This window comes from Astyanax mexicanus, chromosome 12 (genome assembly GCF_023375975.1).
Source record: "Astyanax mexicanus isolate ESR-SI-001 chromosome 12, AstMex3_surface, whole genome shotgun sequence".
Taxonomy (NCBI): domain Eukaryota; kingdom Metazoa; phylum Chordata; class Actinopteri; order Characiformes; family Acestrorhamphidae; genus Astyanax; species Astyanax mexicanus.
Genome location: NC_064419.1, coordinates 15,728,096 through 15,751,960, shown reverse-complemented (window position 1 = coordinate 15,751,960; position 23,865 = coordinate 15,728,096). Strand labels below are relative to the sequence as shown.

Genomic DNA, 23,865 nt, shown 5'->3' with positions numbered 1-23,865 from the left:
ACATTTAATTTAAGCCCGGACCTGATTTAAACTCCAATTTTTTTTAGTAAGTTACGTTACAGTAATAAAACAGAGCTTTTAATTAAATGGAATGAGCAAAATCTGTTTTAATAATGTTAATAAACAGTACAACAGGGAAGAAGCCTGTTTTCTTTTATGAAAATGTGACAGCGCTGCATATTCTACGCAGAGAGGACGTAAATATGCTCACTTATCTAACCTGCCTGTACTGATTTCTGCCCCCAATAACTCTTTCAATAACCTCCAATAGCCTTTAACAGTCTTCAGTAGCCTTCAACAGTCTTACCTGGCAGCCGTGTCCACTAAACCACGTAGTTATAATTCTGAGGTTATTCAGGGTGGAAACAAACGAAAACGTCCGCATATCTAGCTCTAAAAACGGAAATATATTCCTCTGTGACTCTTCCTGCTGCTGTTAGCCAAGTGAGCTAACTAACTCCATTATTCCTGCTGTTGTTAGCTAACTAACTCCGTTATTCCTGGTGTTGTTAGCTTGTGAGCTAACTAACTCCATTATTCATGCAGTTGTTAGCTGCTGCTGTTAGCTTGTGAGCTAACTAACTCAGTTATTCCTGCTAACTCCAGACGTAACTATACAGCGTATTAAACGCAGCTGAGCCAACTAATGAACTAACTGCCCTTACTGAGGAGAGCTGAGAGTGTCACAGCATAAAATCACTAAAACAGGTCAGTAATACTCCAGAACCTGCTGTAAAGCGTTTTAACATTTACCGTCTTTATTATGCAGTGAAATAAATTGGTGTTTCTGATTCGTTATGGCCTCAGTGAGGGCAGGTAATTAGTTAATTAGTTAGTTGTTAGTTGATTATTTGGGTCAGGTGTTGTAATTAGTATAAACTAATGACCGTAATTAAATACTAAACCCTTCAGTGAAGCGCTGATCCTGAACTTAGAACCACTTTCTCTTATTATCTGTCTTTTAAAGCTCTAACACAGAATACACTGCTCAACATCACACTGCTCAGCATTACTGGAAGAGTTTTCACCTGTTTAAATGCTTTAATGATCCTCTGTGAAGAAGCATAATAATCCAAAACGTGATCTGACCGGAGTTGCTGTTGTTATGCAGAATCCAGTCCGGGGTCATTTCTAGCCGCTGTGCTGTGAAGTCAGTAAAGCATTAGCTTTAACATTTTTCTAATTACTCCCCTTAAACAATCTCGAAATTCAGAGAATCCAGTGATATTTAGGAGTAAAATGTACACAGAATAAAACATACAGGGTTCTGAACATATTTATTCATCACAGAATGTGGCAGAGGCCAGTTTTTGAAAAGCCTATTCAAATTCCGTATTTACTTGGACCTTTTAGACACGGAACCCCAAATATGGGCATAAACAACATGGCGTACAAAATGATGCATAGACTGTGTATAGCTGGAAAGAGCATCTCTCAAAAGTGAAGCCACCACAGGTCGGGCACCCCCTGTTGTTCGGTTGCAGAAAGCTGTTTAACCCCACCCATCCCCATAGTTTCAATGGCAAAACAGACAATTTTCAATCACGTTTTTTTTCCAATATACTGTAATTTAAATAAATAAATTATTTAAATGCAACAGCCAGTGTAACGTTTGCTTATATTGTCAAATTTTTATATCTCAACAGAATTCATTTTTTAAAACGTTATTTGCTATTCAAAAATGTGTGGTTATTGTAAAAGGGCTGGATTACACCTAGCCGGTGTGGGACCAATGACTATGGGTGAGACCATAGACTGTGTGAGCTCTGTGGAGGCAGCCCTCAGGGGCGGGTTTATTTAAATGAGTAGGCTGTCTCTCCACAGTCTTTCTCCCTCCTCTGGTCTCTACTGCGCAGACTCGGGTTTCAGGATCGCCAACATGGCGGAAGATTATGGCTTAATTTTCATTGAATGAATGGGAACAGCAATACACCGTCCATCTTTTTTACAGTCTCTGATCTATGATATATGATTACATCACCTTATATCAACTTATTGTACTTGCACTTAAAGTGTCTACATATCCATATGAATTGATGTAATCCTATATTCAAGAATGGAATTAAGTTGGGATGAAAATGATGAGATTTAATAAATAGATCAAATTGGAATAAAGTAGGAGACAACTCTCAAAAACTGCCCGTACTATTTATTGGTGCTATTTGGCCTGACTGTAGTATTTATCTGTCTAAAAAAAAAAAAAAGACAAAATGACTTTCTAGGGACTATGACTGTACACATGATTCATTAGCACAAATTCTTTCACTTTTAACAAACTAAGCCTACATAGTGCAGCCTTCGCCTAGTGAAACTACCAGTATAGATGGTGGAAGAATAAAAAATATACACGCATATTTTTCAGTTTGAGGGTAAAACTTAAATTTAGCTAAATGTTAGTTTACAAACCTTAGCTTTAGATTAATGCATTATTCCTATTTCCACTTTATAGATAAACTCCATCCTTGAAACACAGGTAGTGGTTGTAATAAGGGATATCTCGCCTCACCTTCTCACTCAAAAATTAGGGGTCAAGTTCCAGACGATGTGATGGGTAAACCTATTTCCGGTTTGGAGCACCGCTACGAAAATGGATGGGTTTTATTATTCCTCATTTTTCCCGCACTTTAGGCAGGACAATGTTGCCAGAACCAACGTGGACCTATTGAGGAACAAACAAGCGAAACTCAATAAAGGATATAAGTAAATGGTTTTTGTAGTTTAGGTTAGCCAAGTTAGTGTCTTAGCTCTGTGCTCACTTAACCTTCTATCATTTAACGTTAAGCCTCTATCACTCACTGTTTGTGTATCGTATTGTTAAATAAAGCATATAATTTATTGTACTATTATAGGTGCTTGCATTTTTGTTTCTTATGATTGTGTGTGTTCAGTGCCCACTATTGTAGATAAGTAGATTTTGTATAAAAATACAAAATATATGTATCTAATAACGTCTAATTATCTTAACTTTACTTTTTGATACAGTGAGTTAGTTAGTCAGTTAGTTAGTTTATCTAAATATCCTGTTGGAGGCATATTTATAAAAGTTTGCTCATTTTTGTATTTTTAAATATAACGTTATATTATTTATAAATATACATTGGGGTAGCACAATCGGAAGGGTAGCACAACCGGTGCACAGGTCCTTAAAGAAAAGCGAGGAACCACACAAGCTATTTCAGATAGAACAAATCAGCTGGCTCACGGTTACGGCACTGCAGTTCGCTAAATCATTTTAATTTCACCAAATATATTTACTAGATATTTATACAACCTGATGCTCTGTTGAGTTTTATATACTATGTATATGTTTTTTTGTGACCCACAAACCCAAAATCAAAAGCAAACTGAACTAACCTGTCGACCATAGTCCCCTTCAGTTGCAGATACTCAATTAACAAGCTCTTGAAATCTATCAGCTATAGCTTGGAGCCGCTGCTGATTCGTTTCTTGTGCGCTAACTCTTGTGCTACGGCCAGGGTTGCCAGATCTTGTAACACAAACAACTGGAGATTTAAATGAGCTCTCTGAAATCTTTACTTAATCTTTACTCTTTTGTGCAGTTCTATAGATTGATTTAATCAGACAGACTGACAAATGCAATAACTACTAAAAACACGCTGCTTCGTTCAGTACAAAGAGTATTAAAACCGACATGCATATAATCACTACTGAATAGATTCTTTAGCTTAAAATATATTTACCTTAGATGTGTAAAACCTCCCAGTAGCATTACTTACGAGCATCAGACGAGTAAGCTTCTTTTGCAAGGTGCTATGATCAGGGGTCAGGGTGGTTCTTTGGAAGGCTTTTTTGGAGTGTTTGTATTTCCCCCCTTAGAGGCAGATGCAGTGGTAGCACCCAAGTTTAAAGTTACGTGTAAAGACAGCATGGTTTGCCATCTTAAGATGTTCAAACTTGTTAACACGTACGTCAATGTAGACGTAAAGACCCAAACGGCTTTCCATGTATATTGGAGCCAGCGTGTCAGTGTGGCGTAGGGTTGCCAACTTTTCGAAAATGAAATAAGGGTCGCTATAATATAATATATATATATATATATATATATATATATATATATATATATACAGAGAGAGAGAGAGATCATATCGCTGTTTGGATTTATTGTAATCCTTGTGCTTTACTGAGCTATTAAAAACTTACTTCACAGATAAGAAGCTTTTTCTTTACTGAAATTCCACCAGGTGCTTTAAACCTTTGTAGTACTGTATGTTTCGTTCAGAAATATGTTGTTCATAACATAAATATTTATTTTATTTATTATATATAAAATGGGTATTTTACAAATAATATATGCTTTCAAATAAGCTTTGTTATTAATGTGAATTTAATACTATATCAGCTTCTGGAGACGCCTGTCGCACAGGGAACCATGACACTGCTCCCTCTCCCTGTATTCTCTTCAGCCTCTCGTTTCTCTCCCTGCCTGCTGTTTAATGTTGTACGTTAGCACTGGTCTCTCCTTTCTAAATCACATCCTATCACAGGAATAGTGCACTATATTGTGTGTTAACCGGTGGTAAATAGTGCACTAGTTCTCTGATAGGGAGGGATTGATTTAGAACGTAGTTGAAGACACCTCGCTGCCCCCCTCTGCTTGGAGAACAACCACTCCTGAACAGAGGCTGTGCTTCTGATTGGTTGTGAGTCTCCGTGTCATGACCAATGATAGTCACAGCCTCTGTTTAGGAGGGGTGGCTGTTCTCCAGCGGAGGGGGGCAGCGCCGCGAGGTGTCTCTGAAACAAATCACCTGCCTTAATAACTAACCTCATAAATACGGGACAAAGCGCGTCCCAGATCAATTCAATACGGAACGTGTACTTTACTGCCCAAATACGGGACGATTCTGGATTTTACGGGACGGTTGACAACCATTGTGTGGCCACCACATTGCATGAGGCAACCATGCTCCCCAGTGCATGAATTTACACGGAGGAAGGTGTTTAAGGGCGTTTTCACACCTGTAGTTTGTTTCTCTGGTCCGAATCAGTTGATGAGTTTGTTTACTTGGAGCGTTTTCTCCCTCTGTTTAGTCTGGTTTCACACAGGCATAAATGTAAATGCACCAAAATGCGCACCAATAAACACGCGAGCAGGCTGTGTCCTGTGATTGGTCAGAGCGTGGTCTGGTCTGGTCTGTCAGCCGGTGGAGCGGCGCTGCGATGTCCGCAAAGCCTTGAACGAATCTCCTGTAGTAGGAGGCGAGCCCCAAGAAGCTCCGAAGTTTGCTTACGTCACGGGGCGTTGGCCACTGCCGGACAGCTTGCACTTTCCCGGGATCGGTTGCCACTCCGTCTTTGCTGACAATGTGCCCCAGGAACTGGACCTTGCGCTGCAGTAGAAGGCATTTCTTTGGGTGCAGCCAGATGTTGGCGGCTTTAATGGCGCCAATGACTTGCTCCAAACAGCCCAGAGCCTCGTCAAAGGTCGGCGCATGCGGGAGCAGGTCATCCAGGTAGAGGATGCACCGTTCTTTGGGGATGTTGGCCAAGACGCGCTCCATCAATCGCTCGAAGGTGGCTGCCGCGTTCCGCAAACCGAATGGCATCACGCGGAACTGCCATAGTCCAGACCCCAGCGTGAACGCAGTCTTTTCCCGCGCCTCCGGCACCAGCTCCACTTGCCAATATCCACTGTGCAGATCCAGCGAGCTGAACCAAGTCGACCCGGCCACTTTATCCAGCGCGTCATCGATACGGGGCAGAGGGTAGGAGTCCGCTTTCGTTGCTGCATTCAGGCGGCGGTAGTCCACGCAGAAATGCCGGCAGAATTCATGCTGGAGGAGTTTACGTGCCAGCTCCACCTTGAGTCTTTTCTTGCCCCTCATGTGAATCTTTTCTCCTGTGACAGAGCGCAGCATGACTTCGGTCTCTTCCCAGGGGCTTGACGGTGATGACTTGAGCTTGGCGGCCAGTCCAGTTTGCAGCAGGCACACGGTGGCGCCTGTGTCCACTAGCGCTGTCACGGGCAGCCTTTGGATGACGCAGCGCAGCCACAGCCCGTTCCTGGTGCCCAGCCGGCCAACCACTGTATCAGTAAGGAGGGTGCTTGTCGTTGGAAGCTCCCCACCCCTCACTGGTGAGCCCCGTTCTCGTTTCCCGCCGGCTCCGCGGCGCGGCAGCTCGCTTTATGCCCGCGCCGCTTGCATCACCAACATCGCAGGGTGCTTTGGGAGGCCTCCGCTGTGTGAACTTGAGCTGCTCGTACCTCGTCTGCTACCTCCACTTCCACCACATAACAGGACGCGGGTCTCGGATTCTTGAGGATGAGCTCCACTCTCTTTGCCTCCTCCACTGCTTGGCTCAGCGTTGTCACTTTCGACAGTCTCACGTGACGTTGGAGACTGCCAGGCACTAGAGCTTGTCTCACCAGCGTTCGAAGTTCCGCTGCGAGGACGCTCAGCTTCTCTCCTTTTTCCCGCTTTCTCTCTCTTAATTGTTGGCGAAGAACTTGCGTTGGAGGGGTCTTGCCGAAGCGCTGGCGCAGGGACGTTTTGAGCACTTCCAGGTAGGGTTGTAACGGTATGAGATTTTCACGGTATGATAACCGTCTCAGAAAATACCACGGTATCACGGTTATCACGGTATCACAGTTTGTTATATATTATTAAACTGACCCTTAAAGAAATTACAACAAAGGTTTTTTGTTCAATTAACTATTTATTGTAGAAACCTGGAACAGAACAATTATAATTTGAATGTCTACTTAAAAAAAAAAGATAAGGTGTACACCATCACACACACACACACACACACACACACATACACACACACATTACATGTCCTCTAAGAAGTAAAGATTCTGTATTTAAAATATTCAGTACAATTATTTAAGTTTAAATTATTTAATATCTGATAAACTGAGCCTGGGTCAGTGTCTGATCAACAACTGTTGTAAACGCCCGTTTTACTGCCAAGTTGGTATATAACCAGATACTGCAGAAAGAGGGGATTTATTTCTGACATGATCCTCACAATAGAGATGTCTATTTTAAGGCTTTCACATCGAGTCTGGTTTGAACATATGAAAAACAGGCACGTCAGAATTTGAAAATGAACGCATGTAAATGAATGGCGTCTTTCACATCCAGTCCGGCCAGGACCTTTACACGGACATGTGAATCCATCATAGCACGCACTTCACGCCTGTACCCACGTGCCCAAATTTCTATAGCTCAGCGCTTGTGGGTTGTGCACGACTACAAAGAGGTTTTATTTAGGTTCAGATTAAAATTATAAACTAAACACATACTTTGCGCTGCACAGCGGGGTGGTGTTCTCTGAGATAGGAGAACAGGTTTGACGTATGTCCACCTTTAGCTGTGAATTTACGGCCACATTGATCACAAATCGGATAACCATCCTCGGGTGCGTTCGGCGGGTGTCTGAAATAGTCCCACACTGCTGATTTTAGTTTAGCCTTTTTTTAGGCGGACGGAGATTTGTTTAGTCTGATGCACTTTCTGCTGTTCTCACCGCTGTGTGCTGAGAAGCTGAAGCGGAGCAGAGTTGCGCATGCGTGGGTGAGTTTCTCGGCTGGCTTGCGTTTTACCGGTAATAAGCAAACACACACGGTATGATAACCGTGCATTTTAATACCATGGTATACCGTGAAACCGGTTACCGCTGCAACCCTACTTCCAGGTCTCCGTGCTCTTCTGCCGGCAAATCCACCAGTAAGTAGCGCCTTGCCCTCCAGGGCTAAGCATAACCGGTAGCGATCGTCGCCGGTGCCCAGCCGTAATGCTTGGCTACCACCACCAGCTGTGCTTCGTACGGCTCCCAGGCGTCTTCTCCGCTGTAACGTGGAAGATTGATCCCACTTCTGACACCAAAAAGGCACACAGAGGCGAACACACAAGATAACAGACCCACCCCCTGTACTCGCTGCAATAATCACAACAATTTTCACATGGTTTGGTTTGTTACAAACAGCAGAGATGTAGTAATGCTACAAAACACTGTTACACATTATAAATATGTGCTTTCATGCTGAAATACTGTATATTATTGTATGGCATATCTGTAAGTGTATAAATTAATTTTACATTTATATGCACGTACATACACACATATACATAAATACAAAGAGACCACTTAAAAATTAACGTTATCAATTGCTTTGATTTTACCAAAAAAACTAGTTTTTAGTTTATAGCATTACATTTACGGACTCAAATGTGATTTATTTATTTATTTTTTTTTCATTGTTAGGGGGACTTTTATTTTGACAGAAAATCGTTTTGGACTCTTCTTGGCCAAGTGTTGTTAGAATGGCAGTGCTGTGGAGCGCCTCCTGGTGGAGCTGCTGCCGAGTGTATCAGTGTGTGCAGGCACATACTAGGACAGCTATCGGCGCTAGGACCTCCTCCTCCTCCTCGCTGCTGTGTGTTTGTGTGTAGCATGTTAGCCGGTTAGCCTGTGCTGTGTTTAAAGCGCTGCGCGGGTTTATATGTTTGTGAGTATAAATGGAGCTGTACTCGGGTTTATACGGAGAGCCCGCAGACCCGACTAAACAGCAGGAGAGACACTACTACCTGCTGTCTGAACTACAGAGCCTGGCCAAAGACCTGCCCAGGTACTGACCTCAGATCAGCTATGCTAACTAGCGCTTCTTTAGTATTATATGTCTTTTTACTGAGGCGAATGAAAGCATACAGACACTGAGGATAATTCATTAATTAAGTTATATTAACTGAGTCTGTGTTTTACCCACACAAGTTTAGACACACCTTCTCATTCACCGGTTTTCTTTATTTAATTTAGATTTAACGTTGTAGATTAATAATGAAGTCACATATGGACACATATGTAAACAGTAAAACAAAGGTGTTTGGGCTCTACCTTTCCCTGACCTAAACCTGATCTAATTTATAATGATTTGGGATGAGCTGGAGTCTCACAGCGTGAAGGAAGAACAGCAAGAATTGTTTAGCACCTAGAGGAACTCCTTCAAGATGCTGAGAAAACTATTGCAGGTGACTCTCCCTCATGAAAACACTGAGATTAAAATACCAAGAGTCTGCAAATCTGTCCTCAAAGCTAAATGAGGCTACTTAAAAGATTCTAAAGTATAAACATAGTACATACATTTAGCATGTGTTCCTGGAAATCTTTAATGTCTTCAATATTAAATTTAAAATAATATTTTATTTAAATATATATTTAAAAAACACATTAAATGAGAACAGGTGTGAAGTTCAAACTTTTGACAGGTACTGTATACTATACAATAACAAAATAGTATTACAGCATCATGTGTGTTCTGTTTGTGTTTGGAGGAATCGTACAGTATGTATCAAAAATTATGAAGTAGGATTTAAATACCAACTGATATTCCTGGTGATTAGGAGTGTTGGACTTGTGCAGAGACCCTCATAATGTGGACTTGCTCTTAGATGACTTATTAAGCCCTATTTGGACAGGATTAGTTTCTCAGGGGGACGTCTGTGAAAAATATTTCACATTTCTACTTAGTGATAAAACTCTTGCATCTGGACTGCAATTAAAAAACAGGAGGACCAGTGAGTTTTTTTTTTTTGGTCACATGACATCACGTCCAGTAGCCCCTCCATTTCCACTTACTGTTGTGTTTATTTGGATCTCCTGAAAATGCATGCCCAAAGTGTAATTACGTTTTTTGACAGTGGACAAATAGCCTAGCTATTTTAATAAACACAAGGTGACGAAACTCAGAAATGTGGATCCGGGAGGGACTAAAATTACCGGAGGACCATGGAGTTCAGCAAAAAACAGTAGGTAATTCAACTCTGACATCTGAGAAAAAAGTGCATGGTCACTCTAGACAGGAATAAAATCATAGAGGACCACCCATAAAAGAGAAAATTACCCCAGGACCCCCTGAGAAACTAATCCCGTTCGTATTGGGCTTTAGAATACATTGCCCACAATAATGATATATCACTATACTGTGATACTCGATATATTACAAGACAATTCTCTATGATGCTTCACAGCATCTGTTACTAAAGAGGCTAAAAAAACTCCTAAATTAGTAAATACCAGGAGTTACGGATTTATTGGTGTCAGTTTTGCAGAACCATGCGCCAACATGTAGAGTAATAAAGCAGTAACTCCTTGGCAGATTAGTCTAATTGGCAGAGTCTTAGAGAATACTTGAAGTCCTGTTGAGTTTTTTTGGAAATTAATAAAGTATAAAGTGTGTTTTAGAGTAATATATAAACTCCATTCCACCCCACAGCTCTTTTCAGCAGCGTTTGTCCTACACTACACTGAGTGATCTGGCTCAGGCTCTTATAGACGGAACCGTGTATGAGATCGTCCAGGGTCTGCTGGACATTCAGCACCTGACTGAGAAGAATCTCTACAATCAAAGGCAAAAGCTGCACAGCGAGCACAGAGGTGAGTCTGTGTCATGGTTTTCAAGGTCAGCAAAGATGTCCAGCAAAGATATCCAGCCCTTTACATCAAGATCAGACCAACCCAAAGTCTAAGGTTGTCACAGACGTTTAAAGCAAACAGGATTTTTAACAACACTTAAAACCTTAGTATTGTTTTTTTTTCATTATATTTTTAATAATATTGATTGCAGAAACTTGGAAAAAGCATTTGCTATGGTCAGCAAGAGACCACTTCTCTGATCAGATTCTCTGATTTTGCTATTTTTTTTAGGTTTATGTTTGAGTAAAATAAACATTGTTGTTTTATTCTAAAAATACAAACAACATTTCTCCCAAATCAAAAAAAAATATTGTCATCTAGAACATGTATTTGCAGAAAGTGAGAAATGGCTAAAATAAAAAAAGATGCAGAGCTTTCAGACCTCAAATAAAGCAAAAAAAAAAAAGGTCTCACGCTAAAATCCACTTTTTCTTGTTCATTGTGAAATACAATATTTATCTGTGTTGTATAAGCATGCTGCACATAAAACTGTTTCTCAGCCTCCCTTGTCTGCCAGTTATTTAGGAACCAGTGCTTCAGTAATATGACCTTGTGCACACAGTCTGCATTGCTGTAGGTGAAGAAAGAATATAGATCTTCCAAACTATGATTTAATAAATTTTAATTTTCTTTAAAAGTGTAATTTATTTGTTAGACTTTTATGTTATTGTTTGTGGCATTTAATTGTCAAATTTGACAATAATATTGGTTATCGCAATAATTTCTGGGCCAATATATTGTCCACATATTCTTTTATCTTGACAGACCTAGCCACAACTATATATTTTTAAACAATTTGGTGGAAAAATTGTGAACAAGGTAACTCTGGTTTGTGTGTATAAATAATACAAGCTGATTCTGTGTAACTGTTATGAAGTCTTTCTTTTTCTCTTCCTTTTTTTCCCCTCTTTCTCTAGTACTAAAACAGGACCTGTTGCGGAAACACCGACTGGCCCTGCAGAGCTGCAAATCTCACAACGTGACTGTGCTTAAAACAAACCAGAAAGCAGAAACAGAGGTAAACTGCAGTACAGACGTAGTTAATTCTGTCCATCCTTATTTAAAAAAGGGAAATTCAGGCTAAATGCAGGCCTAGTCTAAGGATGTTCTCACACCTGCCTTGTTTGATTTGGACTGTGTAAATTGCAAGTATCAAAAGACAGACAGACAGTGTAAAATAGCAGAGCTGTGTACATTAAACACAAATAAACATATTTGACTTCACAATACTCTACAGTTTGTCTTTACTAGTTCTGTTCACTGTAGAGTTTAAACACTGATTCTGTATTACCCGTGCTGAGTTAAATTACTGCAGAAAACTGCTGAGGAGAGTTTAAACAGCCTTTACTCCAATAACTTTACTAACATTAGTTAAACTAGCGTTAGCTGGCTAGGAGATACTGTACTCTGTCAGTTACATGTTTCAGTAATTACAGACTTTAATTAACAACACTTTATTTTCTTAGATAAACAATCATTTTAGAAAGGTATCTCCATGGAAAAGAGTAAAAAAAACATCCTAGAAAAAGTAGCCTAGAATCTCCTGAAAATAACATCCAGCTTGTGTGAATGTTCAGTATAATATACTTTGTATATATTTTTTTTGTTTGTTTTTTTTAGTCAAACTACCAAAATGTACTGCAAAATTGGTCTTGGGGCCTAAATGTTTAGCTCTCCTTACCAGTAGGAAGTACAAATAAAGGGCATGTCATAAATAATCGTGACCAATCAACTAATCAATCAAACGTTTGGCAGATTAGTCGACTACTTAAATAGTCATTAGTTGCAGCCCTAGTGATCTATCGAGTAAAACAGAATCACAGTATCATGTTATCATCAGTATTGTGGGCAGTGTATTGTGATAATATTGTATTGTAAAATTCCTGTTTATGTGATAGTGTGAAAGGCACAGAACACATAAGTTCACCAACAGCCTAAACTCATTCAGAGCTTTTGAGATTCTGACAAGAATGAAACCGAGACTTCAAGAGAAGCACAGCTGTTAAACAAGTGTGCGTTACTTGCACATCACAAACCATTTATACAAATGTCAGTTATAAATCACATTAAAAAGAAAGTGTGAGCAGCCTTAATTAAATACTGGATATGGTCAGAAAATCGTATTTGGTATGCTTTTACCTGCTGTGTAAAACTGGTCTTCTGATGCTGTTTTAGAATTTGACTCCATCTCAGTTGTAAAGGTCTTCTGTCTTTTATTGTTAAGTGGCACTCTAGTCTTGTATTTTGTCTATATATTTTGTATTATAAATTTTCTAAGCTTAATTGATTGTAATTGACAAGCCAGACCCTTTATGCATACATAATAAAATAACATATAAAAATAAGAGCAGAGTTTCACTATTGCTTTAGAAAATTGATTAGATTCTGATTCACAAGGTCCCAGTACATTTTGGTTTCCAAATTGATTCAGTTAATTTAGGTATCTGGCTCTGCAGATGGATAAAGTTGAAACACGTGGGATTGTTTAAAAGATCATATTGAACCGAAAATCCATTTCTTTAAACTCGCCCCTAATAATAATATACATTTATTTTTTAGTTTTTATGTCAGAAATGTTTTTCAAATGGCCTGCCTGTTTACTGCTTACTATTGTACCATTTCATAAGACTTAGGGTTCTGTTGGGTGTGTTGTAAAACTTATGACCAGTAATTAACTTGATTCAGTACTCCCATGAGTCATATCCCATGAGTTTTTGAACAGAAATCAGTAATGCAGTGTGGCCACTAAGGCCCTGTTCACACAGCAGATAATAGTGACCCAAATCTGATTTTCTCATCAAATGCAATATTTCAATTATGCTGTTAACACTATCTTTTTAAAGTGATCCATAATATCTGACATCTGTTGGAACGACTCATGCTTCGTAAGTGGCCCACGTGTGAACGATCAACGCTTCATGTAAAGTTTTGGTTTTATCCTCAGAATCTCTAGAGTTATGAATGAGTTCTGATTGCATCTGAGCTTATCACAGTGAATTTGTTCCAGATCACTGAAAAGAATACGTTATTTGCCCACGGTCAAGTTTTTTTATTTTTCATTTTTCTTTGACGCTGCAGCCGCGTTTGGTCAATTCATTAGGAACACTGCACAGCTGCAACATGAGCCTTTTGATATTATTGGAAAAACCACATCAGTCCAAATATTTATGAGCTCTGTTATCTTGTTTTTCTGCCATTGAATTCCTCAAATCACTGCTAATTTCCATTTCCCCATCTACTCGCACTCAATTTCCCTTTCTTCTCGACGGATTTCAATACCACATATTTGAGACCAAATTCGATTCAGGGTTTTTTGACCATAACCTGCCAAACAAACAACTCACCTGTGTCAAATTTTGGATTTGTGTACACCTAGTCAGACATCCTCTTTCTCTTGACTTTGCAGGCTCTGGAGCAGCGTGTCAAGGATGAGCAGCGAATGATGGATGAGAAGATCATAGCAGAGATTGACCAGAAGGTCATAGACCAACAGAACACACTGGAGAAAGCAGGAGTGCCTGGATTCTACATCACAACCAACCCACAGGTATAAAAACTCTGTAAATACAATAAATACTGTGTACAGCTGCTGGCCACTGTTAGATGTGCCTGGCTCACTGAAAGAGTTAGGGGTGGTGCATGTGATATAACCTAAAATAATATCACAATATTTCATGGTATTTTGCGATAAAAGTAATTTCAAGAGTATACTACAGGAACATATTGAATCTAATGTTTCATGTCATGTAAGTATAAATGTTAAACATTTAGCAGATACCGAAACATTTTGCAAACATCATTTACTTTCCTAGAGTATGAATTTGTTTAAAAAAATTAACCAAATACTAATGTAACTGCTATAAATAGTACATACTAAAATAGTTAGTTTATGCATATAAACTGTACACATAAATAATTATAAAAACTACAAGCTTCAGAGTAATTAGCAAACATGTGTGAAGCTTAATTAGCAAATATCACTTTTATCATAATATTACTGTCCTGTATATATATTGTCTAAATATGACATGGCACACCCCTAGTTAATAATAAATTATTTAATTTACTTGTAAAAGTTGATGTTTGATGGGTTAATTTTGTGTTTCCTTTAAACCTCATCCACTAAATAGCAGTGTTATACTTCCACTGTTCTGATTGGATAAAAAGTAAACCTTTTTTTCTGAGATTTTATGAATAGTGTTTTTCTAAAGCAGCAGCAATGGAACTATTTTAACTTTTTATAACCAAACAGATCAGATTTTCTTGCCCTCTTTAACGCAAAATCTTTCAATAAACAGTGATAATGGAGCTGTGGTATAATCACAATAATGCACTCGAGGTTCGTACTGTATCGTGTAATATTGGCACTGCTGTGGTAATTTACTACGACCGGAGCACAGCAGTGCCAATATTACACATTATAGCACAAACATCAAGTGTATTATTGCTTAATTGTGGCAACATATATGATAATATTGTATTGTGAGATTCACACCCCAGTGCTGTGGCTGCAAATCAGCTCCTAATCACCCTGTGGTTTGTTCTGAGACCTCCTTCTGACTGCAGTTGGTCCTAATCACTGCATTGTTTGTTCTCCCACCTCCTCCTGACTGTAACTGTTCAGCATCACATTGTTACCTGCATTAGTGCACAAAGCAGGCATCCAATGGTGATCTGTTCTGAGTGGGATTAAAGTAGAGCAGTGGATGTAGGATAATTATTTTTTTCCTTTTTTGAATATATTGCAGTATAAAATAGCAAAATAAAAGGTGTTTCACCACCTAATGCCCTTAAACTAATGCATGTCACGCTAATGATCTTTTTACTCTCATCCTTCATACCATCGATATGTGTTTATACTTAACATTTTATTTTTTACTAATCTACAAAGTACACTTTTGTGACTCTCAAGTCCTAAGAACTCAAACATTCTGCTTTAAGTATATTTCCTTGCCTCACCTTAACTGGGATTTCCATTCTGACTTGTGTTTAAACTTAAAGCCTTGCTAATTAATTACAGAGGAGGGATTTTTACATAATGTGTCAGAATTATGGTATGGTGAATTTTAGGGATGTAGGAAATATACAGTTATGTGAAAAAGTGTGAGCCCCCTTCATGATTTATTTTTTTTATTTATTTTTTGCATGTTTGTCATTAGTCAAACACAACACAAGTAAACACAAAATACAGCTTTTAAATGTAAGTTTTAATTATTAAGAGCCCCCGTGGGGACCCGGGGTGGAATAGGTCCTTGCCACCTCTGGTGCTGGTAAAAGGCGAGCAATGAGGCGCCTTGTTTGTCGTGAGGTGCGACCCGTGTCGGCGGAGAAAGGGATCCTGGTGTTTGAGGGGACTGGTGGCTGCGTCTGCCATTTCTCCAACACGACACTTTAGCCCTGACTTCGCCTAGACGGGAGGTTGGAGTGGCCCGCTTCAATCAATCGGCTGGTCAGGACTTGCCTTGGAGTTTCTCTAGAAGGCGCTGGCTGAGGGTCAATTGGGTAGCTTTAAAGAATCTAATGTCTGCCTGAGTATACCATTCCTATAGCCTAGAGCTGCTGGATTTCCGCGTCCTGGAGCCCTCCCCAGTTGGGCTCCGAGGTGCAATTCAGAAGTCAGACCCAAAGTATTGCAGGCACAGTTAGGAAGGTGAGAAAGTTGAGATCAGATCAAATCTTGGTTGAATGTGACTTTAGGTTGATAATTTCCTTTGTATCTCAGAATTTGTGGGTGTTAAATGCAGAGCTCAGTTACATCCCTTCTTAATCAGCAGCAGGGGTGTGATTTGCACTAAAGAGCTAGAGGGGATGGAAGAAGCAGAAATGGAGGCTGAACTGGAAGGACAGGGAATTATTAAAGTTAAGCTGGTAATCATAAAAAGGCAAGATACGATAAGATAAATATTGGATACCTGAAAACTTTAGTTGATTTGTATATCCCGAACCCATTACGGTGTTCTAAATGCCAGAAGTATGGGCATGGTGCCACAAACTGCAGAAATGGCAGTATCTGTTACAACTGTGGTGAGGAAGATCATGGACCTGGATGTCAAAATCCAACAAAAAGTGTGAATTGTGCCAAAGACTGTCCGGTATGGCAAAAAGAAAAGGAGATACAAAGAGTTCGACATCACCAAAAAGTTAGCTATGTTGAAGCGAGAAGAATAATTGAGAATCTTCCAGTTTTCAGGATACAGAAAACATTTGCAGAGATCACCAAAGTTAAAAAAGTTATGAGTAGGGAGACTCGAACAATTTTGACATGGATCAAGAATGACAACCCAAAGGTAGTGTGACTTGTATTAAGGGATCTGCTGATAAACCAAAGGTTAAAAATGTATTCCGTAAAACTGATGCAACTGAAACAAGGGGCAAGACAAAGAAAAAAGCAGCCACACAAGTTTCTACGAGTCTAGACAACGTCAAAAAAAAAAAGCTGCTGTAAGAGATGTTGAAATGTTAGAAGCCCCAAAGCTCAAACCCTGCAGTCCGTCCCCAAGGAACAAACAACTGACTAACCCATTAATTCTCCCTACATAACGGCCCATAGTAAGATGATTCAATGGAACTGTCGAGGTCTTCAAGCTAATTTTGCAGAGATTTAATGTCTGACAGCAGAAATAGACCCAGTCGCTTTTTGCCTGCAAGAATCAAGATAAATACATCCCTTATTCCCCCTTTAAAGGGCTACTCAACTTACTCTGGTCTCGGACCTCTCCCTGCACAGGGAGGCACAGCTATCCTAGTTAAGGGCAATTATTCTGACTTCCAACATCCAGGCCACTGCTATCCGGATTTCCCTTCACAAGACTATAACCTTATGTTCTGTTTATCTTCCTCCTAAATACCAATGCTCAAGCCAGGATTGGAACAACCTTATCGAACAATTGCCCTCACCCATTCTTATGCTGGGGGACTTCAACACCCACAGCCCTAAATGGGGCAGTGCCATACAAATCCTACAGACAGATTGGTGGAACACCTGCTTATTTCAAGCAGTTTGTGCTTATTAAATACTAGGGGTGTCACGATCTCGATATTTTATCGAAATCGAATTGAAATGAGGTCATGGTCTCGAGTATCGAAGTCAAAAAGAGGATCGACGATCCCTCCCGCGCGCGCTACGCAAATAGCGCGGCACCAACACAGCGCATCCTATTCATTTAAATAGAGAGAGCCGCTGCATGAGCGCAGCCCCGCCCTCAGTTCTGCTGTGTGAGAGACAGCTGCCTTTCAACCACGGAGGAGAAACTGAAAACGGATTTATAGAAATATAGACAGGGCTCTCAAGTTTTGAGTGTCGGCGGGAGTGTGATCACTGTTTTTTATCTGTCCAACGGGGGAGGGGGGCGGGGGTTGGGCGCGCAGGTTTTGTATCTGTATCTAACAGAGGGGTGGGTGCGCGCAGGTGAGAGCGTGTGAACTCGCTGAAATGCGTGTGTCAGTGTGACTTGAGAACACTGACTATAGATCACAGTGAGGTGGATTAAAAATCTTAAACTTATAATTGACTACACCTGTTGCTTTCCATTGAATTAAAAAAACATCTTTCTCTCAGATAAAGTAAACACAAGCGTGTTTCTGACTAAAATAAAAGCTTTTCAGGAGAGATATAAGTTATGTGTAAATATTTATAAGACAATACCTGACAAAATCTGTTTTAATGACGTTAATAAACATCACTGTGACAGCGCTAGTCACAGTTTCACATCACTTATCTAACCAGCCTGTACTGATTTCTGCCCCCCAATAATGCTTTCAATAACCTCTAATAGCCTTTAATAGTCTTCAGTAGCCTTTAAAAGACTTACCTGGCGGCCGTGGTGTGTCCACTAAACTCCGTAGTTATAAACATCCTGAGGTTAGCAGCGCGCTAACTGACCTGTTTATAATGTAATCCGAGCAGTGCCTCCGTGTCGGCTGTTCTAACCTGCTGCTGTTAGCTGCTTGGGCTGAAAGATGAACTGTAGTGAGCTGTATTATCCAGTTAGTGGGGTTAAAACCTTTATTTGTTTACAGAAACAGTAAAAACGGACTGGCTGAGCCCTGTAGCCCGTGGCTGGGCTGTACTGAAGTAGTGACTGAGTGAAGAGAGCGGGGCTTGTGCTGCTGCAGCTCCGACTAGTGGTTGGATGAAGAACTGCAGCTTCATGTAAGTGAGCAGTTTCACCAGCCATCCACACACAGCTCTGATAAACTGCTTGTTTTAATGGTGCACACTGTTGCTACCAAAAAAAGTCACTAGATGGCATTACCATATATATCTTAATAAATAATAATAATAATATTTATAATATTTATAATAATAATAATAATAAATATATTATTTAAATTTTATGAGGCATAAACTAATAACAAGAAAAAAAAACAAGAAAATCGAGAATCGAATCGAATCGTGACCCTCAAATCGAAAATGAAATCGAATCGAGGATTTAGAGAATCGTGACACCCCTATTAAATACAGGTTCCAATACATACCTTCACTAAGGACATGGGGTATATTCTGCTATTAATCTCTGCTTGTGTTCTCTGGGGATTTATACTGACATGATATGGGGAAGAGGGGACGACCTTTTGTGGACGTGATCACTTTCCCTTACTCATTTGCATACAGAACAGGCTCGGCACAGCATCTAAACAGAAATGGAATTTTAAAAAGGTTGGATATTGGACATTGGTTAGCTATTTGTGCAAACGCAACTTACAGCATCTTGATCCGGCTGCACAAAACACTATGCAGGATTTTTCGGACATCCCTCTTCGCTCTGCGGCAGATTCAATATCCAAATCCTCAGGGAAGCCCAGGAAATGCAGAAATGCGTGGTTCAACGACGATTGCAAATCTGCAATAAGAGTATGGGAAAAAAAAAAGCGGAGAGAAATTTTAGCAGCCAACCTACCGCACAGAACCTGACCCTTTAAAAAATCTCCAGGGCACAAGCTCGAAGGATCATCAACCAGGCCAAAAGACTTTCATGGGAGGCCTTTGTTTCAACGCTGAAAGTAACTTCTTCATCAAGACTAGTGTGGAATATGGTCAAAAACATGAAGAATAAAAGTAAAAAGTAATAAACTACATCACATCAAGACTGAGGATCGCCTTTTAACCTCAGAAAAGGACATTGCTAATTCTCTTGCTGCACATTTCAACTATCAGACGGACTTTAACAAGATCAGATTTTCTAGAGAGCAGCTGTCCGTTTGCTTTCAGACCACTAACAAAGAATCACATAATAACCCCTTTACACTGGAAGAATTGATATTGGCCATAAACTCTGTGAACTATTCTGCAATGGGTCCAGGCCTTATCCATTACCAGTTCCTTAAACACCTCTCCCATATGTCTCTCTTCTGCTTTCTACAATGCATTAACAGACCTACACTATGAAGAACAGGGCGTGCCCCAGGGTGGAGTTTTTGTCTGTAACCCTTTTCAATATTCGAAGCAATGGTATTGCACAAAACTTGGATCCTAATGTCATGATCTGTCAATATGTGGATGATCTCTGTATTAGCAGTAAAGGCCGACATATGGCACTTGTTGAAAGATCACTCCAGTTGTCCATCAATAAAATTCAGAAATTGACTCTCCAAAATGGTTTTAAGCTGTCCAAATCTAAAACTGTTTGTTGTCATTTTTGCACAATGAGGGCTCTACATCCGGAACCCCGACTTTTCTTAGATGATGAACTTCTGAAAGTCTACAAGTCAGTTCGGTTTTTAGGGCTGTGGCTGGACTCCAAACTAGACTTTAAGACTAACATTCAGTCCCTTAAAAAGAAGTGCCTAAACTCCCGACAGCTTATAAAGGTCTTAGCAAATACCAGATGGGGTGCAAATGTACGACTTTTAAAATGTCTCTTCACTGCTCTCATCCGACCCCGTTTTGATTACGGTAGTACATTTTATGGAGCTGCTAGACTATAATACCTGAAACCTCTAAATACAGTCTACCACCAAGGCCTCAGGCTCATCCTGGGTGCCTTCAGAACGTCTCCTCTCTCAAGCCTGCATTTGGAAGCGGGTGAACTACCTCTACCTATCAGAAGACTCCAGATCAACTTGTGAACAGATCTCAGCATAAAAGAAAACAGAAATAATCCAACGTACCAAGCAGTCTTTGGCGTTTCACCGGATCATCTCTATGAAATGAGACCCAACCTGATCAGGCCTTTTGGCCTGCGGATAGGCCCCATATTGTCTGACTTCAATATCCCGGAGAGCCCTACCAAGTTCCTTATGCCTGCTCCCTGGACTCTGAGGAAACCTAACATAATACAGGCCCTGTCAAAATTGTCGAAGCGGAATATGTCTCCTCTTGACTACCTGTCTTTATATAATACAGTCAGACTCAGTTTACCAAACTTTCCCAAATTTTTACATTCTCTATTGCTGGGTTCCTGGACATAGTGACATTTGGGGTAATGAAAAAGCGGACATTTTATCAAGGGAAGCAAGAAACCTGGAACTATGTCCAAATTACGGATGCCTACTATCTAGTCAAAGTTCACTGTAGAAGAAAATGACAAAATGAATGGTCCAACAATTCACAAAATAAACTGTATGAAATATACCCAATCATTAATATTAAATGCAATATGGACTTCCTTAATAGAAAAGATCAGACAATCATGACTAGGTGCCGAATTGGACATACTGCTCTTACCCACCGCCACCTCCTGGTTGGCCAACAGACTCCAGCCTGCCAGTTCTGTGATACTCCTTAAACTATTAAACACATCTTAGTAGACTGCCCTGCACTTTTAATCACCAGAAATAACTGTTATAGGGTTACAAATGTGAGAGAACTGTTTGAAAAGATTCCACCAGCTAAAATACTTAATTTTCTGGAAGTCCTTCATATGAAGACACTGATTTAAGTCTGTGATGCTCAAGTTATGAACATTGTTGATGCCATAAAATAGCCAACATGTTGCTGATCTGGCACAAAACCCAAACAAACAAAAATTATTAAGAGAGAAAAAATATCCAAACTTACATGGCCCTGTTTGAAAAAATGTTTGCTGGCGGACCAAAATTACCCTAAATTACCCCAAGAGAGAAGGGATGACTCATCCAACAGCATCCAAAGAACTGCAGGCCTCACTTGCCTCAGATAGGGTCAGTGTTCATGACTCCACCATCAGAAAGAGACTGGGCAAAAACCACTTCTGAGCAAAAAGAACATCTCAATTTCTCCAACTCTTCTCAATTTAACCAGAAAACTCCTTGATAATCCCATAGACTTTTAGGAAAATACTCTGTGGGCTGACGAGAGAAATTTTGAACATTTTGGAAGTTGTGTGTCCCATTATATCTGGTGTAAATGTAACACTGTATTTTTAGAAAAAGAACATCATATCTACAGTAAAACATGGTGGTGGTAGTGTGAGGATCTGGGGCTGTTTTGCTGCTTCAGGAACTTGAAGATTTGCTGTGGAACCATGAATTCTGCTGTCTACCAAACAATCCTGAAGGAGAATATCCAGCCATCTGTTTGTGACCTCAAGCTAAAATGAGTTTGGGTTCTGCAGCAGAACAATGATCCAAAACACCAGCAAGTCCACCTCTGAATGGCTGAAGAAAAACAAAATGAAGACTTTGGACTGGTCAAAGTCCTGACCTCCATGACCTTTCGCAATATTTAACATGGAATTATTGAATCTGAAACCCTGTATGAGGATACATATTGTATCAGAATACTTGCCAATACTGCCCTACAGGGAATGGTCAGGCTCCTGATTAATATCTGGTCAGCAGTGGTCCTGTGGTTATTGACAGTATAGAGAAGACTTTGATGCTGAATTCTGCAGTAACAGGAGAGCTTTTCAGAATTGTGAACCTACAAAGGGCACATTTATAGTTCCCTGATGTTAACTGAATGTTGATACAAGACAAAAGTAGCTAATCAACAGGAAACTGTGTGTATGTATTCTGTCTTGTCTCTTTCTCTCTGATAAATGAGAATGTTTCTCATTTTTACTTTTTGTGCTTTAATTTTACAGGAAGTGACGATGCAGATGAACCTACTGGAGTTGATCTTGAAGCTACAGCAAAAAGAGGAGAAATCAGGAACTCTGCCTTGAGGCCAGCATGGGTCAAGACTGAGTTCTGCAATCAGCTAATAGCTGCATACATGGGAGGACCCTTAATTTCTCCTTGTATTTGCGGAAATGTATGTATGCGCTAGTGGTAGCAATTACAGGGCATCTCCTGATAAATCACAATACATCACAAACGATAACTATGATATCATGTGTTACTGAAGAGGATTAAGAACTTTTTTACACAGTGGCTGTTTAGAGAGAGAGAGTGAGAGAGAGAGATGGATTCTGTCTCCCTGTCATCCTGCAGCAGGATGTATTATTTGTTAAGTATAATATTTTTGTTTTCAAAGAAATGTTGATTTCATATGTTAAATTATAGTGAACCTGTGGGGATTGGACATTTGTGACTTCTTTTGAAGATTAATGATTTCAATGTTTTCAATTTGTAAATAAATGTCTCAAATGTATAGTAAACAAAATGAGATTCCTTAAATGTACTGTAAATAGCTAATAATGAAACATTTGTTATTTTATTTTAACTTTAGGGGTCAAATATTAGGCTGATAAACAACAAAAAACTCCAGAAAAGACAGTTGAACGTTTATGAGTGGGTGATACAGCCTTAAAATAATACCAATTTCAGGGTGTTTTTGCTATAACTACGTTCTTGGGGATATGACAGTATTGCCAGTACCTGACTCTTCTGCAGAGTGAGTGTAACAGAGTCTGCTGTGTGATGCACCTGCACGCCAGTGGAGCCAGATTTCAGCAAAACGCCGCTTCTTTTTCTTCTTCAGTTGTTTAATGGGCAACGATAGCTTCCATTAATTGGCCTGAATGTCTGAGATTTCACACTGCAGAAAAACTGGACCATAGATCAGTAGATCCAGATTCAGACCACCTCTTTTGGTTAGACAGTGTTTGAGTGGTGGTTTGCGGCACTAAATCACACCTGCTGTTCAAATGTAATGTCTGGACCAAGCAAACAATTCCACAGCCACAGACTTTATTTGATTGAGCCATTATTCTGCCTATAAAACATTTGCACTCTGGCCAACATTTTTATTTTTATATATAATGTTATTTTTTTAAAGATGTTTGTTTGATATGTTAAATTGTAGCAATCCTGAGGGGATCAGACATTTATAACCTTTATTGGAGATGAATGGTGTTATCAGTTTATAAATGTAAATGAATGACTTAAATGTACAGTACAAAGTCCTTAATTTATTATAAATGGCTGATTAATGAAACATTTCTCTTTTTTTAATTTAACTTTAGGTTGCAGTTATCAGACAGATGAACAACAAAAATCTATTTTCTTGGCAATATGACAAAACATTTACATTTTTGAATTTAGGAATTATTTCATAAACAG

At 39.7% G+C, this 23,865-nt stretch overlaps 1 protein-coding gene across 2 annotated transcripts; it reads left to right on the top strand.

Moving 5' to 3' along the window:
- The first annotated feature begins 8,350 nt into the window (after positions 1-8,350).
- dgcr6 (DiGeorge syndrome critical region gene 6) lies at positions 8,351-22,966 on the top strand. Of its 2 annotated transcripts, none has more exons than XM_007235872.3 (5): positions 8,351-8,596; positions 10,241-10,401; positions 11,358-11,458; positions 13,847-13,987; positions 22,446-22,966. In XM_007235872.3, the coding sequence occupies exons 1-5, from the start codon at positions 8,487-8,489 to the stop codon at positions 22,524-22,526; spliced, it is 594 nt and encodes a 197-aa protein (XP_007235934.1). In that variant the 5' UTR covers positions 8,351-8,486; the 3' UTR covers positions 22,527-22,966. The 2 variants fall into 2 exon arrangements, with proteins under 2 accessions (XP_007235934.1, XP_049341965.1); XM_049486008.1 differs by lacking the exon at positions 8,351-8,596 and adding an exon at positions 9,636-9,773.
- The last annotated feature ends 899 nt before the right edge of the window (positions 22,967-23,865 follow it).

What these genes read in the sequence shown, in the direction of transcription:
- dgcr6 (XM_007235872.3), top strand. Translation starts at nt 8,487, where the DNA reads ATGGAGCTGTACTCGGGTTTATACGGAGAGCCCGCAGACCCGACTAAA. An exon ending in CTGGCCAAAGACCTGCCCAG is followed by an intron (nt 8,597 to 10,240) that starts GTACTGACCTCA and finishes TCCACCCCACAG; the next exon opens with CTCTTTTCAGCAGCGTTTGT. An exon ending in ACATCACAACCAACCCACAG is followed by an intron (nt 13,988 to 22,445) that starts GTATAAAAACTC and finishes TTAATTTTACAG; the next exon opens with GAAGTGACGATGCAGATGAA.